The sequence below is a fragment of the Mastigoproctus giganteus genome, chromosome 3 (genome assembly GCF_048544385.1).
Source record: "Mastigoproctus giganteus isolate SK-2022 chromosome 3, ASM4854438v1, whole genome shotgun sequence".
NCBI lineage: Eukaryota > Metazoa > Arthropoda > Arachnida > Uropygi > Thelyphonidae > Mastigoproctus > Mastigoproctus giganteus.
The window spans coordinates 44269581-44286994 of record NC_143577.1 but is presented as its reverse complement, the minus strand read 5'-3'; the positions used below and the strand labels follow the sequence as shown (position 1 = coordinate 44286994).

Here is a 17414-nt window from a genome sequence, read left to right as displayed (position 1 = left end):
AAGTTTAATTTTTTTCTACATCGATTCAGTTATTACACGTTACATCGGTTCCATAAATTCAAGGTTTCGTTTCATTAAGAATATTTAATAATTCTTGTTCATAAACCATTCTTTAATGTATTTGCGTAAAAAGACGTTTTTTTCTACATAGAACTAAATGGCCAAATGGGCAGCAATGGCATTTAATGCGCAAGAAAAAAGTGAATTCAGAAAATTAGATCTTTTAGATATTAATATTTTAGTTAAGAAAAACGCTGTTGATATCCTCTTCGATTTTAACGGCTATTCATACATCTTTGGACGTAAAAACTTAACATACATTTATCTCATTTGTCCAGAATACTATTCCTCCCTGCCACCTTATTGTTCGATAACAGACTGCACAGTTGAATCAAAAAATACTCCTCTAGATCAACTGCCCAGCGATTGATAGGCAGTGCATCAGTGACTTAAATTATGTTGTACCGTCGTATATTATGTCTCTACAAGTGTGAGTTCACAGGAAGATTTGCACGTGTTGGTTGAAAAACTATCTGAATTCTCCCTACGCGTAATTAGAGCCTCGATTGAAAGGACTTTAGAAATTCTCCCAGTCATATACGGAAATCCAACCCAGACCTCTCTAAACGAGAGACAAGTAGGGCACCACTATACTGTCACGGAGTAGATCCTATACTGTGTGGCTTGCAGTATAAAGTCAAGTCGCGCACAGAATTTATTTACTCAGGATTTTAAAACATGAAGTGAAAGCAGAGACAAATTTTAAATATTTAGTCTGTCAGGGGGGGGGGAACCTTTTTTAGATGGGCCTAGACTCCGTACAGGCGTCTTCGCGGGTGGATGGATGAAGCTCCAAAACATTTCCTGGGGTTCACTGTCAAACGGAATCCTAAGATTGTGCCCCATGTCCGAGTGCATAAATATATCCGAGTGCAATTTATATACTGGAGACCTTGTAAATGGGCAACTATCGTTTTTTTTCAAGACGTATCAAAGTTAGATCTTAGATTATCGTTGGTTCCAAAGTCGTACTAACCGTGAGCAGCTTCCAATTGACTTTTACCACATAGTCTCGCACAAAGCGTCTGTTTGATAATATTCATGACAGACATTATGCTATGAAATTCATTAACAGGAAAAGATATATATATATATTTATTATTTATTTTACTCCCTTCCTCCCCTCACTGGGGAGAGAGATAAAATAAATTTTTAATTATTATTAATTTTCATAACGAAACAGGCCTACGCGCTCTGGATTCATTGAGGAATTTATTGTAGCTTAAACACAGAGCGTACAGATAAAGCAGAAATATATGAGCTTTCGGCTATATGGTAGCCTTCGTCAGAATTAAAATACATGAATGGCAGTTGGAATGAAGATGTGCACTGCCAGGTGCGTGAGACGCGAGGTTTAATTGTTTGTTGACGTCTGTGGCTGTAACGCATGATGACGTGGCCAGCGCTTGTCCAATGACAGAACTACTGACTCTGTGATCGGGTTGACTTGGTAACCACTGTTCCTGTTTAAGGATTTATCCGAAGATTTTATATTTAATGATTCCAACCAGGTACGCTTTAGGTAATGGTGGGATCTGTCTACCACCACGACATCGCGGTGTGGGTCGATGTCGTGGTGGGTTGTCCAGACATGTTCGGCGATAGCTGAGTGTTCTATATCCGCTAAACGGATCGCTCTTTTGTGCTCCGAGAGACGTTTCTCGAGTCGACGTCCAGTCTCTCCGAAGTAGCAGCTAGTGCAGTCACGGCAAGAGATGCGGTAGACTAAACCGCTCTGCAGAAGGGTGGGGACAGGTGTTTTCACGTTGGAAATGAAAGAACGCAGTTTCCTGCCTGGGAGCTGGATGCACTTTATTCCGTGCGTTCTCAGGATTCTGCCGATCTGTTGTGACAGGTTGGGGTAGTATGGGATGAATGCCCTTGTGGATGGCTCGTCACTGTTGGTGTTGTAGCTGGTCGTCACGATGTCACGTGTCTGTAGATCACACCTGTCGAGGACGTCAATGGGGTAGCCACACCTCGTAAGGTCTACTTTGACCCTAGTGACCTCTTTGCGTCTTTCATCAGCGGAGCTGGAGTGTGTCCAGGCGCGAGTAAGCAAGGTTCGGGCCGTGGAGAGGAGGTGGCCTCGCGCGTGTGCTGACCGGAAGTTGGTAAACTGGCCAGCACACATGGGCTTACGATAAACTGTAGTCCTCAGGTATGTGCCTTCACGTCGGACAAGTGTGTCTAAGTATGGTAAAGAGTTGTTCGACTCCAGCTCAATCGTGAATTTTATGAAGGGCGATAGTGAGTTGAGGTATGATAGAAGTCGCTGACCTGAGTCTCTAGGGATGACCACGAACACATCGTCAACATAGCGACACCAAAAGGCGATGTGATCAGGTGCGTGTGCAAACGCACGTCCCTCTAACTCCTCCATCACGATGTTTGCTGTGACTGAGCTGACCGGGGAACCCATGGCCGTGCCATGTATCTGCTGGTAGACTGAGTCATTAAATATGATCGCACCCCCTGTTAAGCACAGTCTGAGGGCGGTGGAAATGTCATCGGGTGTGAGACCAGTTCTTTCGTTGAGGGTTCTATCATTGTCCAAGAGTTGTTTTGCACAAGAAAATATATTCGGCTATATGGTAGCCTTCTGACGAAGGCTACCATATAGCCGAAAGCTCATATATTTCTGCTTTATCTGTACGCTCTGTGTTTAAGCTACAATAAATTCCTCATTATTAATTTTCATTTTTAATAATTTTTTACTCCCTTCCTCCCTAAAATTAATGCTTTTAAAAATTAATACTCTTAAAGTATTGATGATTACATTTTTTGGAGGGAAGGGAGGATTTAGCAATTAAAAATATGCACAGAAACTGTGGGTAGTTCAATTATGTACAAGAATGTCACGTTTTATTTTGCAGCTACAATCATTACTGAGTATTCGAAATGAGGAAAAAATATATAATATACAATCAAAATAAATTATCACGTCTGGAAATGGCTCATTTATTCCAATAAAAAACCAATTGGTTAAAAGACTTCACCTGGAAGAAGTTAAAGTGTCAGTGAATTATGACGTTTATTGAAATGCATTTCTAATTTAGTTTAAAATCTCGTTCAATTTATCATTTTAATGAGGCTAACAACACGACAAGCCCATGGTCGGTGATTCCGTTATCATGTGATCTGTCGCTGAAGGTCAGTGGTCCCATAACCATTACTTCAAAAAAAGCTTTACTTGATTTACATGCCGATTCTTCCTCTCTTATAGAAACGCGTGCAAGTAGTATGGTCGTCGTAGGAAAGTTACGGTAAGGTTAGTAATCTTTTATAAGAACATTAATAAGGGAAACTTTTAGAATTAAGGAAAAACAATTTTTTTCTACTTGGCATAAAACGTTTCACATTTTCTAGAGTTGTACGCATACAACCAAGATCATAAAAAAGTACATAGAATGAATATCAAACAGCAACAACACAAATAAAACTGGAAGTCTCTTTCAACTTATTCCACTGCTAATTTCGGTGGCCAAAAGATAATGAGAAATTTTCTTTTAATAGAATTTTAACCAAGCGACATTTTCGTCTTCTGCCAGCAGCGGAAGCGTTCTAGTTTCCGGTAAAAACATCACAGTTATAATTCGTATTCGCGATTATCTTTAATTAGCCAGATTAAATTTTCCCCTTAGGTCGTGTAAGCGAACCTTCCTGTGAATAAAAATGCCAAATGTTTCAGGAAGTTGTTGCTGTGTATTACACACCGACAACAAAGCGAACTCGAGAACCGCAGTCATACCATATCTCTAAAGTTAGTCACTGATCTGTAGTGGAAATGACATATCTTTCAGGCCATGGTTAGCTAGTATCTTACACGATTCGTAAAAGGTTAAGTCAATGCATTTCTGCTTGAATGATAACAATAGTCAGGAGATCAGCGCCATCTTGGAGAGAACACGTAAAAAGACTAAACAATGTGTTACATAGAAGGTTACTCGTGTTTTCATGTACGTTGGATAGGCAGTGAGCGGGTATGACGACCATCTGCCTTGCTATCTGTCCTTGTTTTATCTCTCTCTCTCTCTCTCTCTCTCTCTCTCTCTCTCTCTCTCGCTCTCGCTCTCTTTCTCTCACACACAGATGGGGGCGAAGTGTAGATCAGCGCTGCACCTGCGCCATCACCCCTAAGGCCTACCGGGAGACGGAACTGCCTAGTAGAAAAGCAAAAGAGATAACTGATAAAAAAATTCCCTCTCTGTCACAACATTGTCGTATATCTTGGCCTTGCTCTTCCATTTCCCCCACCCTCCTCTCGTGTTTGTTCTTTCTTTACTTTCCTTCACCTCTCTTATTTTGCTAGTGGCTTCTTAAACGATTAACCCTAAGTTCAAGAGAGTTTCGTAAAACTGATAAAAGATTTTCATAGAAGTGACGAGTTCCAGTCCAGTATAGCAAGCTTTTCGATGTGGAAGTCCAGTAAAAGGGCACAGATTTTTTGGCAATCATTTTATCGAAGGGACGGGCCTTTAAATCTAAGCAACTGAGAAAGAAAAACAAGAAAATTAAGAGCTATTCTTTTCTTATCATTTTAAACTTCAGATGTTTGCGTGTGTGTAAGCTTTGAGTTTTAAAAAATCCTGAAAATATAATATTGACGAAATATTCAGATCATTGAAGTCTCACTGTGTGCAATCATTATTCAAATACTCTCATACTATAACTGTCCATGGATAAATGAAATTTTCCCTACAGTCATCAAAATTTCCACTCTAAAAATTCCATTTTAAAAATTTCCACAAAATTTCCGTTTCAATCAAAGTATTGATCAATTTTAAAGAATAGAGAATGTGGAACTACTACAACCAATTTTTATAGTTATAAAAATTGGTTGTAGTAGTTCTTGAGATAGGGCATCGCAACAACAGCTAATTAAGGGGTCATTACATTATTTTTTAACTGTTTTCTTTATACTCCGACACGACCACTTAAGTGCTCTAACAGCAAGAATGGAACCCTACGATGTGCTGTCATCAACTGTCTCTTGAGGTTGCTGAGGCCACAGGTAAAAACATTTCCAAACCAACTGTGTTAAGACGGCTCAATTCAAGTGGACGCTACGCAGGGAAGCCAGTAGCTTGTATTCCATTAACTCCAAACCACAGCAGAGCTCGTATTTTGAAAATTATACAAAAATAAAAACAATAGTTTTTATTTTTTGGTCATAGTTCTGTGGTTTTTTCACAGTTAAAAATTCACGGCATATTGCTTTTATTAGGAAAAAGTCCCATAATATTTACCACTGAAGATACTGGGAGGCCAAAAAATAAAAAAAAAATAAATTAATGAAAATAAATAAATAATTGTACATATATGCACACTCAGTGATCACTGAATTGTGACCACTCCATCCAATGGACTATGCCACATAGCTGGAAGTACATAAAGCACAGCTTCGTAGGCTAGAACAGTTGTTATTTGCATCTGGTCATGCAAATCAAAATGATACAGTAGCAGTCATAGAACATAGAAGTACAGGTACCACGGACGTAGTACGGATATCACGGAATTTCAAAAGAGCATGATTGTGGGAGCTCGTGCGTCGAGTGCTTCCATATCGGAAACGACACACCTTGTCGTTTCCGATATGTCGTGTGGTTAAGGCATACAAAGAATAGCGCAGAACGGGTCAAACAATCTCCCACCAACAGAACTGTAAAGAATTACGCAAGATGGATGGCTGTTCGTGGTGGGCAAAGGGTAGAGCGCCACAGTTGTCATCGCAATACAATATGGAAAATATCCAAAATGACGATACACCGCACACCCAGACAGAAGACGGTTCAGAACTCAGACAGAAGACACTCAGTTACACAGAAGACGGCCCAAGAGACACACACCCTCCCCTCCCCTCACCGCTGCTCAACGTCGACGGCGAATGTAGTCAACAACAGCTGATTGGACACTGGAGGACTGGAAATGAGTGTGCTCGTTGGATGAGTCCAAATCCCTGGTGCTACACGCCGACGGACGCCTTCGCGTGAGGCACAAACAACACGAGCCCATGGACCCATTGTGCATGGTGCCCACTATCCAAGCAGGTGGAGGTAGGTGCTTAATATAGGGCATGTTTTGATAGCAAGAACTAGAACCCCTGGTGCGCATGGACCAACGTTTCAGTGGCGAGGTCTACCAGCAGCTCTTAGGAGGCTATGTGAACCATGCCATGTCGCATTTATTCCCGAAAAGAAACCGAATTTTCAAGACGATAACGTGCCATGTCATCGAGCCCACACCGTACACAGGTGGTTCGAGAAACACAGTAAAGATATCGCCCATCTTGATTGGCTTCTAAATTCGTCTAACCTCACTATAATTGAACACCTGTAGGATGTTCCGGAACGGGAAGTGAGGCGTATGGACACAAAACCATCATCTATTCCGACACTGCGGAAAGCCTAGCAGGCATCACGATTGCAGATCCCTACGGACGTCTTCAGACATCTACTTGATCAAATGTGTAGGCGAATAGCGTTTGTTATCCATACGAATTGTGGCCCAACACGGTATTAAGTAGGTAGCATAATACAGTGATCAGTGAGTGTATATTTGGTCGATAATTGGTTGATAACACTTGCTGTATTAGAGATATCATGGAAAACAGTGATTAACAGTTTTTTTTAAATAAAAATAAATTAATTAATGTAGTATATAACATAGTACAATATTTGCAAAAATTAGTTAAAATCATTGACAAGTTTTAATTGTGAATATAATGCGAAGGTAATTTTAAAAGATACAAGTCAATATTTAGTTGGAAGAGGAACGTTACGTGGTTATTCATCTTATGGAAATAAACTGAAACAGATGATACTGATGCACCAAATTAGAGATTAAACTGTTTTATAGAAAACAGTTTCCTTAGTTTTATAAACTTAAAAGTTTTAGTTTTATAAGCCCAGCACTTCCACCTACAGCAGTTTATTCCAAATCAATCTAGGGATCGGTCCAACAGGGTAAGTTTCCCCATAATTTATGAGGTTATGAAATGTATTTTCTCCATAATAATTTTTCGTTTCGTTTTCGGTCTGTACTCTACCTTCGTAGGAGACAGTTGAGGAGACAGTTTTCGGTCTGTACTCTACCTTCGTAGAGTACAGACCGAAAACGAAAGTACGAAGGTAGAGTACAGACTCGCGGGTGTCACAGTGCATATAATCACCATCATCCCAATACCGGCTGGAAAAGGCAAGGGTTCGAAACACATCAGTGACGGAAGGAATTTTTATTGGCCTTTTTCCACAACGTGGCTGAGTTAGTCAATCTCAGGCGAGGGTTGCATGGGTTTTTGTTCAGCAAACAGGCACAGTTTACATGTATAACATATAATGAGCAAGATGGTCTAAGTCGCAGATGCATCTAAAACCTTATAATAACAACAATGTCTCATAAAGTTATTCAGTGTACTGTTCTTCATTATAAATTGCCATTCTATACTGCTCGAAAAAATGAACAGAACATGTAGAAAACGTGATATAACTGGTGCAGCTTGCCATGAAGAGGGACAAAATTTGGTATGTGTTGTACCATAGAATAACGATGAAATGAGGAGAGAGCCAGAAACTCCAGACTTTTATAAGGGACATTTATAGTGTTTGTATAAGATTTACGAAAAATGTCACATTACAGAAGTGGATAAAAGATACTCGAAAATATAGTCACATGACATCAGTACGGCGTATAAACTCCTCCAACGCTAAACAGGCCTAACAGCGGTGAACCATGCTCTATATAAAAGTGACTATAAAATTCTGCAGCAACAAATCAAAAAATCCCATTCTTCCACCAGTGCAGACCTTATCTCACCAAGTGACCGAGGTATTGGCTGTCTGCGTGCAATGGGTCGCTCAAGGGCATCCCACATATGTTGATCGGATTTAAGTTTGGTGATCGTGCTGGCCACGGCAGTCATTGGATATTTGCAGTTTCAAGATATTCCTCCACCACTTTAGCTCTATGTGCAGTGGCGTTGTCGTGCACGAAAAGAAAATCTGGGCCAACCGCGCCCCTAAAAAGTTGCACATAGGGTTCTAGGATCTGTTCTCGGTACCACTGCGCAGTTACGTTACCCCTATCAAAAACATGGAGGGGTGTTGCCGTTGATCATTATTCCTCCCCACACGAGAACACCGCTTCCACCGAAGTGTTCCTTTGTCGGATGTTGGAGGGATGATACTGCAGTCTCTAGATGAAATAACGTCTAGGACCTGTTTGTACGCTACAACGGGACTCATCAGAGAACAGAATACTACCCCATTTGTCAGGGCTCCCAACTTAACACAGTCCGGTTGGAAATGTTTTCACCTGTGGCCGCAGCAACCTCAAGAGACAGTTGATGACAGGACATCGTAGGGTTCCATCTTGCTGTTAGAGCCAGATAGCGTTTGTTCTGGTTGAAGTAGCCTTCGGGCGACTTTGGCCAGTCCAGCTCCTGTAATGGTTCCTGTCTCCTGTAACTGCTTCCACAGTGTCGAGACGACACTGTGTGACATTAAGCCAGCGTGCCACCTCTGCATGTAACTGCCCCGCTTCAAGTCGTCCAACGGCCCACTATCTCAAAGAATCATCTAAATGACGATAACTTGTCATCCTGAGTACTGGAGATGTGGCTATCCCACTGAGCAAGCCAAAAAAAAAAAAAAAAAACTGGAATGAAGTGATGTGGTCGTAACCTGTTTTTATAGGCATGAATAATTTGCACTATGTGCGGCTCTGTAAGGTGGTAGATTTTTATTGGATACATGGAATTTATATGCCAGGATGCCTATTATATCAAATATTTGACTTCGGTGACACTGTTCATAATAAAATATTTATGAAAAACATTTTGTTCTGGTAATTTTATCGAGCAGTGTATTTTCTTTCTTAACATGCTTTAACATAAAGAATGTTTTATGTTAAAAAACAAAACAAGCAAATAAAATTAAGAACGGCATGAGACGTGCAGGGTTTATAAAAGTTTCATTTCAGTGTTCAGTTAGTAGGAGATAAAATTTAAAATGAAAACTTAGTCCATTACTTCCTGTGAAGTCTCCATTTAATAAAAAAAAAAAAAAAAAAAACGTGTAGTAAAATCTTCCTGATATTTTATATTCGTAAGGGATGAAAATTAATATATTTGAATAAACCCTAATTTTCAATTTTAATCTTAAGCCATCCTTTGAATTGTGTGTTTCAGTATTTTTGGACATTGCTCAAACGTTAACAAAGTTTTAAATTTCAGATTTCGGCCCAAACAGAACACATCGATATAAAATAGATCCACTTCTACTTTTAATATTGTCACTTAATACTTTCCTAACTATTTTGATAATTTTTTTCTTGAGAGCATATTAGTTTCCTGAACTAAACCTAATTGTTTGATGTCCTATTCATCATTACATGACTTCGGGTAGGCTTTAGGGCACAATTTGGGTGTTCATGTTCTCACCGCATTTAATGAAAATCACTATATATCTATTTCTAGGTATCGTCAGAAGATGGCGCTCGCAACGAATCCCCACCAACTTGCAATATTAAAGCTAGTCCTATTCGTAAATTTACAATATACGTATAGTATTATTAGTTTAGTATTATACAAACTATTAACAGAGAGAATTATCATTAGTGTGCGTTAGCGATTAAATGTATCAGAAAGATTTTTTTTTTAACAACATATGGCCAAAAATAGAAGCATATTACCGTATTACCCAGTTAAGTACAGAGAAAAAAAAAGATAAGAAGCAACATAAAAAATGAAATAAACAAAAGGATTTTAGTTGTAACTATTTTTCACCAAGCTTAATAGAATTTATTTACAGGTATTACTTATTTCAAATGCCGTTTTAAATAAAAGACAAAGGCATTTCTGAACTGATAATATCTATGTTTATGACACTGATAAGAGAATGAATCGCCTATTCGAAGGACATTGGTAAGAAAGGAAAAAAAAAAAAAAAAAAAACTTGATCGCGCTTGTCTATTTGCCGAAGGTCACACTCGCTCTCACAGGTGTTCCTTAGAATTACATGTGGGATAGTCTTGGGAATCTGTAGCTATTATTCCATATACTGTATATTATTATGCATAACAAGCATCGATGCCCTCTATCGGCAGTTTAACTATTAATTACCTTCTCCTAAGTTGCGGGCAGTACTTGTAACAGTGAATTAAAGAAAAATAATCAGTCACTGTTTCATCCTAGAGATAATAACTTGCTACAAATTTACTTTCTCCATTACCAAAAAGATTTCCCGGCTAAACTGTCAGGCATTTACTAAAAATCTAAAATTTAAATTATTATTAATATTGGCTATATAGTGTGCAAGAAAGCAAGAGGCTTTTGTAGTGACAAAAAAAAAAAAAACTATGCACTTCTTTCTTCCAGCAGCTCAGGGACCCTCTGAGAGTTCAGTGAGCTCGGATGTGGGAGTTGTTTGGGGGAAAAGGACAGCAAGGAGTTTTCCTTGAACATTTCGTTGAGAGTTTGAACCGTTTTGAATCTGGGTCTGGGTTTCCATCCGTTGTACCCCTCCCCCACCTCCAAGGACTGCCCTTGTCGTACTGATACAACAAGCCTTTCAATTTCCCAAAACTATCTGCTTCAACGACCCCCATAGAGTAGTCTGAATGAATGAAATTGAAGTTTTCACGGCATCGATCAAGCCTTCTCCACTTAGCTTGAATTCATATCCCCTGGTTCTAGTGCCGCTAAATTCCATGAAAATTTCCCCTTCATTCATATTACTGCTTCCTCTCAGACACATAAATCTCAATCAGATTCCCTCTAAGGTGCCTAGTTTACAAAGCTCTGGGCCCACATGTTCGAAGCCTTTCCTCATAGATGCACCGTTGCTAATCTCATCAGGAACGTTGCCAGTATTTAGAAGTTTTTTTTTAAGAAGCTTGATGTATTTTTATTATTATTTTTTTTAAGTGGCTCCATACATGAACACAGTATTCTGACAATTTGCTTACACAGCGAAATTATGACCTTATTTCTACAAGCAATCATCGACTTGACACCACGGATCCCTCTTTGCCGTTTGTTTACAACGTATAATCAATTTGATATCTATCCAGATCGTAAAAGCTAAATCACCTTCTTTCTCTGCTGTTTTTATTCTACCTCTCCCAGTATATAAGTTATTTCGGAGTTATTATTTCCCAAGTGTAAAACCTTGCATTTTGAATAATAAAAACATAGTTCCACTTATGTATGGTCTTTTCTCGCTGAAATTAGGTTTTTCGTCCAGCAAACTGCAAACCGACCGAAGAGTACACGCAATTACAGACATAATACATCGATGCCTCGTAGCCTTAGTTGCTTAAGTTCCACACACACACACACACACACACACACACACACACACACACACACACACACACACACACACACACACACACACACAGTTAAGGATGTTATCTTTGATAGGAACTGGAACATGCAGGAGAAGAGAACACATTAAGAGATAGCACAGAATTCAGAGAAGACATCAGCAATCAGCTGAGATCCAGTATTTAATATGTTTTATTCAATATTAGTGGGATTGTTAGCAGGAGTTACAATTGGATTTTATGAAGTTCTAAAAAGGCTTAACGTCATCGTCGGTGATTACGCCATTTTAAACAGAATGCATATAAATATGATAAGCAAGTAGGATAATATTTTTGACTTCTTGCCTTAAATGCTCATAATTGACAATTCTTTAAGAAGAGATTCAACGAATGAATTTCCTTCTAAAGGATTCTCAAGATTTAATGTTAATCATAACCTCGTTTTTATATCAGAAATGAGGAAATTTGGCACGTTCTAGGCACCAGAAATGAGAACGCAATCGTTGATGACTGAGAGAATGGTGTGAAGGAAAGCGTTAGTTTTATGTTCTGAATTGGCATGCTCGAAAATTCGAGATCGATTCCAAAGGATGATATTTAAAAGATTCCAATTAGCTTTCATTTTTAATGTTTCCAATAAAGATTCCACCCAGACTCGAGATTCTTATTCAAGATTCCAATTAGCCTTTATTGTTGACGATTTCAATTAAGACAGCCTTAATTCTTAATCGCTGTTTCCGTTATCTCCTTGGGCAGTACCTAACTTCAATGGTTTGAAACTCATTCATCCAAAATTGCTTAACTGATCCTAACTAAAAAGAATCTAAGAAAGAATATTGATACATACGTAAAAGGTAACATCGTCAAAAAATCCGCCTTTCACACTGATCTTGATCTGGCATGGGAGAGAGTCTGACCATTAGAGACCACTTAACCTCCACGAGAACAGTCATTTGAAGCAATTTGGGCGATTAGGCAGGAATTGGTTGGAGTCCCTGACCTTATAACACGATACATAAGCATACAAAAATGCTGCCTGCTTATTGCTCTATAAGCATCTGTCACGTGGTCCTCTGCGCCTCCCTCACAAGTTCAGAGTTTCTTTTGACTCGTACTGGATCCAACGTTGGGCAACAGAATGGTTGAGTAAACCTTCACGATTTCTAAAGTAATTTTCGTACCGACCTAGGTACGAACCACCATGGAAAATAAAAAGCCATGGCTGCTCCGAGACAGCAACGAAGCTACTTTCGAGAAGCCGTTGCAGTTTCGTTGTAGTACTTGTGTGGGCAAGTATCAAGTAGGTATGCAACGAAGACAACTACAGGAAGCAAATCCTCCAGAATGCCCATCCATTCAATGAAACGACGTGGGAACCCGATTATAATGTAGTGGTAGACAAAACGAGAAGATATCCTCGTATTCTACGGGTTTCAAGATACCAGAAGTAAATTCCTTAAAACATTTTACGAAGATTCAAGTCATGAAAATCACCTTATGTTGTCTTGTCAAGGATGCCAGCTGGTTGATTTTAGGAATATGTAAACTCTAATGTTAAAAATATTCGAAATGCAAAACGTTACAATACGACTGTTTCTTTTAGACTATTATTATTATTATTATTATTATAAAGATTTCTTAAGTCTCTTAGTATAGTTCAGCTGCGTTTGTTGCTGTTTCGTCTTCAAATGCCTTGTTACTTTATTTAATGTTTTTGCTATTTAATTATTGTATTATAATTGCAAAGGCATGCCCCTCCTTGCCCATACGGCTGCTTGTAGAGGCCAAACTACAAAATAATGAAAACAATTTTCCCTACCAGCAACCAGTCTGGTGCACAAGATCATTTTACCGTCCGATTGCTTCATTAATTCCATTTACGATTAATTTTTGCATACTCTTATGCGCATTCCAAGAAATGAATTGTCTATTCTCTCTATTCCACACAGCGCCCTCTAAGTAGGTTTATCAGTCACCAGTACTTCTACATACGCATAACACTCTTTTATGTTCCCTTTTATCAGATTTCTGAAATTCTCTGTCACATTCTGATCAGAGTTTTATCTTCTGGAGCCTACCGTTAACTGGAACATCTCACTGTTGTTGATATTATGCAATGCTGTCACGTAATTGTTTTTTCTCCTTTCTACTTTCAAATCAGTAGCTACCCTCCCAAGTCGCGTTTTACTGTCAAGGTCATACCCACATCTTTAAACATTGTCTTAGTGGTCGCATTCTTCTTGTCATTTCATAGGTGTGATGGCATAAATCAAGGAGGGAAAAATGAACAAGAGGACTAAGACAGAGGATACCGAAGTTGGAAATATTTTGAGATAATTAAAGGTTCTGATTTCTACTCTTTTCGCTAATGGAAAGCAAACTGAGTAGAATACCTGAACCGCTTCATGTCTGCTGTGATACGCAAACGTATTATTTCGAGCGAGGACAACTGCCATTTCACATTGACCTGAGTAAGTGGTCGACCCACATCACTTAATTTGTTTGAAATAAAAAGATATTCCATTTGTGAGCGTGTCGATATTCACTCGTCATACAATAGACGATTTAGAAACCGTTGAAAAGAGGGGAGCGATAGGAGTAAAACAAGTAGTACGTTTTTTCTCTTTTTTTTTTAATAGACAGATTTTTTTTATTATGTATGCACGTTTATAGTCTACTCAATTGAAATATAATAAGATAAACTATGTAAGGAAGAAGAAAGAAGTCTGCCGGATATTTCTCGAACTATATCTGCTTTCGCGGCTAGCACAGTGGGCATAATCTGCGGCCATCCTGGGTTGATGTCTTGTTTACACGGAAAGAACTTTATTTGTCCTTTTTTTCACACCGTGATTCAGTTAGTCGGTTTCGGGCAAGGGCGCCGATAGCGCAGTCAAGATGGTTTTGCAACCATGAGAGTGGCCATTTTGCAGTTCGTAACCTCCAACAGAAAAGAGTTCAACCATTACATTGTTGGAAATAGCTGCGGACAGATTGTGTTGCACTATTGTGTTTTGGTAACAGTGGGGGAACTCACTTCTCGCACTTATTTATTTACTCAAATTGAAAACTGTATCAAATATTTCATGAATTATTATTATAAAAAAAAAACCCATTTTTCTCCTTTATGCGATTTTTTGGTATCAGTACCCATGACGGGTACTGATACCAGGTGCATAGGGTGGTTCGTTGTGTTCGGTTATTATTATTATTATTTATTATTATTATTATTGTCATTACTGTTAGTCGAGGAACTCTTAGTATCCTACAGGCGTTCAGGATCGAAGTTTTCTGGAGTTCGATTTAAGCGTTCTCTGGGCCTATTGCTGCTAGGTTCTTATGGAGTCTCTTTGGCACCATGCCGATGGCTGACATGGTGATCAGGATGGTTATTACTTGATCCATATGCTACCACATTTATTTACCTTCCTGTCTCAGGTCTCTGTACTTATTTATCTTTTCCTCGTAGGTTTTCTGGACGTTGCTGGTGTTGGGCACCGCTGTGTCGATCAGGTAGCAGCCATTTCCTTCTTATCGATGAGGGTTACGTCTGGTCTATTGTGCGGGATCGCCTTGTCCGTTATTATAGCTCGGTCCCAGAACAGTTTGTGAGTAGAATTTCTAGAACTGTCTGAGGTTCGTATTTGTAATACTGTACACTTTCTTTAATCAACTGGTATTTTTGGGCTAGCTTCTGATGTATTATCCTGGCGACCTGTTCGTGTCTATGAGAGTACTCCGTCTGGGTGATCATCCTGCATCCCGCTGTGATATGCGGGATTGTTTCTGGAGTCAGATGGCATCGTAGACATGCGTTATCTGTCATTCCGAGATCGAGATCCTAGGAGATTTATTTCTTAACGCTGATTACCTCGTTATGGATGGCGAGCATGAATAATTCGGTCTCTGGGAATAGCCCCCGTTCGTACATAGGCTTGATGGAGGTTATTGTATGGAGTGCCTTCTTGGCCCATCTTTCTGTCTTTGTTTCTTCTGTCTGTGTGGGTGGAATCTCCTTGTTAAGGTTGAGTGCTGTTTATCTATCTTTCTTATGGCTTGGTAGAATGGTGGTGTGTTTTCTTGGAAGTAATTGCCTTCATCTCTTGTTCAATAAGGTCAGTCAGTCCCCTCCCTCCCTCCCTTCTTCTTTCCGGGCTACGGTCAGTCTCTCGATGGCCGACTTTGGGTGGTTGTTGGCTGTTCTTGGTCATCATTGTCCTTACAGATCTTATAATCTCCCCAAGCTCGGTGTTGGTCCCGTCTATGATTCCATTAGTCTAGGACTTCGTTAAATGTTTATGGCTGTGATCATATTCCCGTAATTCAGTTTTCATTTTAGCAGGCTTATTAGTCTCTGACGGCATTTCTCAGTCAGGCGGATCTTGATCTTCTTGTGAGCTCACCTTCTAAGTAGTAGTGACTTTCAATCATTCCCAGATTTGTAGGTCTCTCCCTCGTCATGGCTTCAATCTCTTCACCTGTCTTCAGCTGGTAGTTTCGGCCGACTGGATGTCCCTGGTGCAATCCATGTGTCTTACATTTGTCTAGGTCAAATTGCATCTCGATGTCAGTATTGAACTCTTCGGTGATCCGGAGTAACTGTTGCAGCTGATTCTCAGTTGTGGCATAGAGTTTGATGTTATCCATTAGGTTTCATATGTTATTCCATTTACATATGAAAAATATGTAAAGATATTAATTGTATATGCTTGGTAGATATAAATTTTGTATGCTTGATAAATATTAATTCAGTACGATTCATCTGAAAAAAAAAAAAAATAAAAAATAAACTGTTGATTCCCTGTTTATTGAAGAGAACTATGGCGTTTGTGGGGAACTACTGCTAGACGTTTGCTATCTGTTCGACTGTTGTGCAGAGGTTCTATAAGTTCATTTTTCTCTTATAGTGGAATATGACTGAAATGAACTCTAGTGAATCCATCCTGTTTGTTAAGAGTTTAGCCAAGTTAGGCTATTCGATTTATTAGTTTTCCTCCTAGAAATCCACTCCATCATGGGATAAAGAGGATCCCTGGGAAATGATGAAAGAATCCCCCAAAGATTTATTTATTCAGCCACCGAAGAAACTGGTATTCAAGATTCATAAAGCTGTTGAATTCAGTTTTTGGTAGATATCATTGACGACCAAGATCATGGATGGATTAGAATGACAACTGTCTTAGTGAATACTGTTGATCTCTTATTCCAATTAACTCCTATCATGCGTTCAAAAGCGCAGCGAAGATTTTCTTATTTGCTATTTTGAAATGTTTCACTTTTTCGAAATGTTATTGTAACTGCAGGTTGTTTTTTTGGCTGGTTTTACAGTGCTGTTGATGGGGGAAACCCCTGGTGCCGTTTGACCCCAAACACACTTCACACTTTACAGTGCTGTTAGACCTCTGCAACGGTCTTTAAGTAGTCCACTGCCCATGCTATGTTAATGACAGTGAAATTCAGTTTTCTGGCACTTATGATCATGTCTTTCAAACCTGTTTCACTACAACAATTACCAATGGTTACTGCACGTCATGCCATATAATACTGGTGAATATTTTGTGCGTTTCAGGCTTTTACTGCGCTGGCATAATTCACAGTAGCGCGATGCTACTGCAAATTGCAGCTTACGAGTACTGTTTCCAGACTCCATTTTCCGTGGCAATATGGTTCATAATAGAGTTCTTCTGCCAGATTGTAACAGCGTACACCTTTGTAAGAAGTCTGGCAACGAGCCACGTCGTCTACTTGCTTCAGTGTTATTTTAAGTGTTTCAGAGTAAGATCGTGTTGCGTATCTTTTACAATCTCTGTGTTTTACTAGGACGACGAAATTAAAAGAACAGTTTGCATCACGTTGTATACCAAATCGGAATGGAAAAAAAAAAAAAACACGCTTCTGAAACTTAAGAAATGATAGAAGTGGGATTTGAAGGGCATTGGGAAGAAGGCAAGCTTTTGAACGGTTTGTGATATTCAAAAATGGACTGATCTCTCTAAATGCATGGAACTGTCTATTGATCTCTTTGTATG

The 17414-nt window shown here is 39.2% G+C and overlaps 1 protein-coding gene across 1 annotated transcript in view; it reads right to left on the bottom strand.

The window, feature by feature from the left end:
- LOC150087918 (DENN domain-containing protein 1B-like) overlaps nucleotides 1-15846 on the bottom strand; it is a 209695-nt gene extending 193849 nt beyond the window's left edge. The window contains exon 1 of the mRNA XM_090369963.1: nucleotides 15789-15846. Coding sequence (XP_090226089.1) covers nucleotides 15789-15846 — 58 coding nt within the window. The remainder of the gene's footprint in view (nucleotides 1-15788) is intronic.
- Nucleotides 15847-17414: the final 1568 nt, after the last annotated feature.